The following is a 4683-nucleotide window of genomic DNA, read 5'->3' as shown; positions in this document are numbered from 1 at the left end:
CTCAAGTGAGGGCAGACATTTGAAACCGGCTGTCTCAAAATGTGCTCTCCTGTTGTGAGGGGCTGGTAATCAGAACGAACAGCTTCAAGCCACAGCTGAGTTTCCAGTTTGCATTCACCAAAAAGTCTCTTGCATTATCCAAAACAAAGTGGGGGAGAAGACACCATTTTTCAGAGCTTCCACCCATTCTAAAACCTGCCAGGTATTCAAAGATGGAAAGAACATCATTAGAGCCCTTGTATTAAAAATTATTTATTTAGTGATCTGTACATGGGGTGAAGCAGGGCCTCATACAGACCTCCAAAAAAAAAAAAAATCAAGTAAAAACATAAATACATATTTTCTTACAAAAATGAGATTTACAAAATATACATACTGCACTTGTCTGACACGCTTGTTTTTTTTTTCTTCCACGTGCACATTATAAAAGACAAACCAAGCCCTGCAAGTCTGACATCAGATCTACTGAAGGATTTGGTTGATGGGCCCATTCCTCATGCTCAGACTACTGGTATGCCCTCAGACAGCAGCAGTCTGCCCCCTCACCCTGAACAGGCTTTTTCTTTTCAAAATTTCATTCTAGACACTTTCCCCCCAAAAACATGAAGAGCAGCTATAGGGTGGAGACTTGCAAAAAATCCAGAATGTCCTATTTTGTCCTTAGGCAAGAATATACACACACACATATACTTATAAAAACAACCCTTCAGTGAATATAAAGTAGTATGCAAAAAATAAAATAGGAACGAGTCAACATAAAAATTTTCAGAATAGAAAAATGTCACATTTCAAAAAGAAAACAATGCATTTGATGACAAATTTTTGAACGCTTTTCCTTCCAAGACGTGATCACTGGAAACTTAACCAGCTGTATTTTAGCCGAAATGAGAAGGCTCCTCACTTGCAGTAACTGTTTGATTTTCAACCCCAACCCCAGCCCCCCCACCTGCAGCACGAATCATTGCCATGCAGCTCAGGGAACCTGAGGAGCAGGCAGAGAGTCCATCGTGAGCCAAACGATGGCTCTGTCCCCAGAATCCGGCTGTGAATCGACTTTTTCTGCAGTGAGCTCACTGCAAAGCAGGAGAGAAAACAGGTTTATGGAAAGGAAAGAAAAAAAATCCTATCTTTACATTACATATTTTAATGGCTCTTGTTTTGGCAGGTGCTCTCGGGTAAGCTCTTCTTGCCCTCTAAATCTTGCATTTCCTTCAGCTTAGAAAAGTGACCCATATTGAACGGTAGGAAAACATCCTGCCTCCTCCTTTTTTCATAAAAGGAATGTTTATTTCTGCGAGCTCCTCACATCCAAGGGTGAACCTCAACGACTTCTTTTTGTTAGTTTGCCCATAAAAACCGATCCCATGCTTATGCCTTTCTACACAGAAAACACTTTTGTTTCCCCCTTTGTCTCCTAGAACAAAGGCAAGGGGGAAAAGCCTTCTGCTGAAAAGCAACAAGTCATTTCTTTTCAGGGTGTGGAACAGCAACCCCCTCCTTCCCCACAGCAGCAAGAACAACAGATTGAGGGCCAAATTTTTACTTTAGAACGTTACAAGAGGTATGACTGAGGTAAAAAGGAAGTTGTGAGCTGACAGAGCAGAAGCATCTCCGCAGCACACGGTCGGGCTGCAGCCGGCTGTGCAGTACTCACGTGTTGGAGCTGGAAGGAGGCAGCGAGCTCGGGCTCGCACTCGCCCTGCCCACGCTGCAGCTCGGCCCGGCAGCTCGGAGAGCATCTGGCCACTTCACGGCAGGGGTGGCTCAACAGACCTGGCTTCCCCTCCCTCTTGTCCGAAGCGAGGCAGGATGGTTTTAGTCGGGTTGGAGTTTCTGTTCCTCAACAGGAGTAGCAGGAGAGAATTAAGGAGACTTCTGGGTGAAGGACCCTCCTGTCCCAGCAGCGGCCTCTCATCCAGTCCTCTCCCACTTAGCTGGTCATAAGCACCACTGGACGTAGTTTGACTGATCCTTTATGCAATGATTTTGGGTTTTTTTCAAACCTTCTGTGAGGAAGAAAAAGTTTGGAAAAGCTTCCCTTCCTCCCTCTTCAAGGAACCACTGCCCTACTCCTTCGCTGAGTATCCGTCTCCTGCCCCCTCTGCGTGTGTGCATGTGTGTGTGTGTGTGCCAGAGGGGACGGGGGCTCATACTGCTGTCTCGCCTTTGCTGCCGGTACTGAGTCTGTGGTAGAAGCGGCGCCAGGACTGAAGCGTTTTGCCGGACCAAATCCAGAAGCCAGTCGTGATCCCAACAATCATGGTCATGAGGTACTTGATCATGAAGACAGTGAAGTCTGGGCTCATAGGGGCAAAGTGGCTGGGGCAGGGCACAGCATAGGTTTTGCAGGTCTGGAGGAGCCACGTCTTCTCCCAGGTGCCGCGGAAGGCCTGCTCGTAGAAGTAGCAGGCCAGGACAATGGTGGCAGGCACCGTGTAGAGGACGCTGAAGACCCCAATTCGCACCATGAGCTTCTCCAGCTTCTCTGTCTTTGTGCCGTCGTGCTTCATGATGGTGCGGATGCGAAACAAGGACACGAAGCCAGCCAGCAAGAAGGAAGTGCCAATGAAGAGGTACACAAACAAGGGCGCCAGCACAAAGCCCCTCAGCGAGTCCACGCTGTAGATACCTACATAACACACCCCACTGAGTACGTCCCCATCCACCTGCCCCATGGCCAAGATGGTGATGGTTTTGACAGCAGGCACAGCCCAGGCAGCCAGATGAAAATACTGGGAGTTGGCCTCAATGGCCTCATGGCCCCACTTCATGCCAGCAGCCAGGAACCAGGTGAGGGACAGGATGACCCACCAGATGGAGCTGGCCATGCCGAAGAAGTAAAGGATCATGAAGAGGATGGTGCAGCCTTCTTTCTTGGTGCCTTGGGCCACGGTGCGGTAACCATCCTCAGAGAAGCGCTCTAGACACACCACCCGCTCCTCCAGCAAGAAGCCTGCTGCGTAGGCCACTGCCACCATGAAGTAGCAGCCTGAGAGGAAGATGATGGGCCTCTCCGGGTAGCTGAAACGGCGCATATCTACCAGGTAGGTGAGCACGGTGAAGAGGGTGGAGGCACAGCAAAGCACGGACCACACGCCCACCCATAGTCGGGCAAATCGCACCTCTGCCTCCTTGAAGTACATGAGCCCGTTGGGCCGGGCTGGCTCACAGGGGGCTCCGCAGTCCCGCTCCCCCAGGAACCGGTAGCCCAGGTAAGAGGGCACTTTGAGCTGCCGGGGGCAGGAGAAGGAGAAGCCAGAGGGTGGCTGTGGAGGGGTAAGAAAGTCAGGGAGGTAGCCAGCTGTGGGGTGGGCAGTGACCCCCCGGCCCGCCGCACCACCGGGTCCTGGTGGGGCATCCGACGTGTTCTGCCCCACGCATATCTCACCCGCACCGTGAACAGGGAAGTTCTCGCAGCGGAGCCGCTCTGGCCACTGGAAACCGAACTTGTTCATGAGCGCCTCGCAGCCCTGGCGGGCCCGCTCGCAGAGGGAACGGCAGGGTGGGATGGCCTGCTCCAGCACGGTGCACACCGGCGCGTACATGGAGCACAGGAAGAACTTCAGCTCGGGCGAGCACTGCACCTTGACCAGCGGGTAGAACTGGTGCACCTCTAGCCCTGCGTCCTCCTGGTTGGTGTGGCCCAGCAGGTTGGGCAGGATGGTCTGGTTGTAGGCGATATCCGTGCAGAGCGGGATGGAGATGGGCTGGCAGAAGCCGTGGTCCGGCACGGAGATGCCCTTCTCGCCGTGGTACTGCTGTGCCGTGGCACCCGCGGGGGTCCCCAGCAGGGCCAGCAGCGCGGCCAGCCCCAGCACGGGGCAGCCGGCGGCCGCTCCGCCGCGTTCTCCTGCAGCCCGCATCGCCGGGGCCGGGGAGCCTCGGGGAGTCTTTAGAGCCGGCCGGCGCGGCGCCCCAGGGGCATCAGCGACCGGAGGGCGGCGGCGGGGCCCCTCCGCTGGGGCAGGAGCGCGGCCGCGGCAGGAACGCGGCTCCGAGCCGGACCGCCACCACTTTCTGCCGCGGCTCCGACGCGGCGACGCTCACAGAGCGGTGGCGGCGCTCCTCTCGGCCAAAGTTTCCGGAGCTGCTCTCCCCGGAGAAGGCGGCGGCAGTGGGGCTGGAGACCCGCTCGTAGCCCGGCGACGGCTCCGGTAGCTCCGCTCAGGGTCCGGCGGCGAGGCGGAGGCGCTGCTCCCTGCACCACTGCACGGCCCCGGGGATTCGGGTTACGGCTAAACGGATTATTACCGCGCCCGGCTGAGCCGTGTATTTTACTTCGGGGCTTAAATAACTTTCAAAATCCAATTACTGCGCGATCCTCCCCGCGGCTCGGCTGGGCTCCGCTCCCGGCGGACAGCGCTGCGGGCTGTGTGTCCAGGATGGCTGTGCGTCCAGGACAGCCGTGCCTCTCTCGGTTCGTTCGGCTGCGCTCCGCCCGCGCTCCGCCGACACCGCCCGCTCCGCGGCTCCGCGCCGCACGCAGAAAAGGCGCAGCTCGGCGCGGCCCCGCCCCCGCCGCCGGCCCCATTCACAAACCGCGCCGGGGGCGGGGCCTGGCCGCGCCCGCCCGCCAATCCGCGCTCCGGGGGCGGGGCCTGGCCGCGCCCGCCCGCCAATCCGCGCTCCGAGGGCGGGGCCGCGCGGCGGGAGGGGAGGGGGAGGAGCTGGCGCCGGGGGAAG

The 4683-nt window shown here is 56.6% G+C and overlaps 1 protein-coding gene across 1 annotated transcript; it reads right to left on the bottom strand.

The window, feature by feature from the left end:
* Positions 1 to 236: 236 nt before the first annotated feature.
* Positions 237 to 4480, bottom strand: FZD7 (frizzled class receptor 7). Its single transcript, XM_079310986.1, has one exon. The coding sequence runs from the start codon at positions 3861 to 3863 to the stop codon at positions 2148 to 2150; it is 1716 nt and encodes a 571-aa protein (XP_079167112.1). The 5' UTR covers positions 3864 to 4480; the 3' UTR covers positions 237 to 2147.
* Positions 4481 to 4683: the final 203 nt, after the last annotated feature.

This window comes from Erithacus rubecula (assembly GCF_903797595.1).
Source record: "Erithacus rubecula genome assembly, chromosome: 8".
Taxonomy (NCBI): domain Eukaryota; kingdom Metazoa; phylum Chordata; class Aves; order Passeriformes; family Muscicapidae; genus Erithacus; species Erithacus rubecula.
Note: the sequence above shows the minus strand (reverse complement) of the source record. Positions and strands in the feature narration are given on the sequence as shown.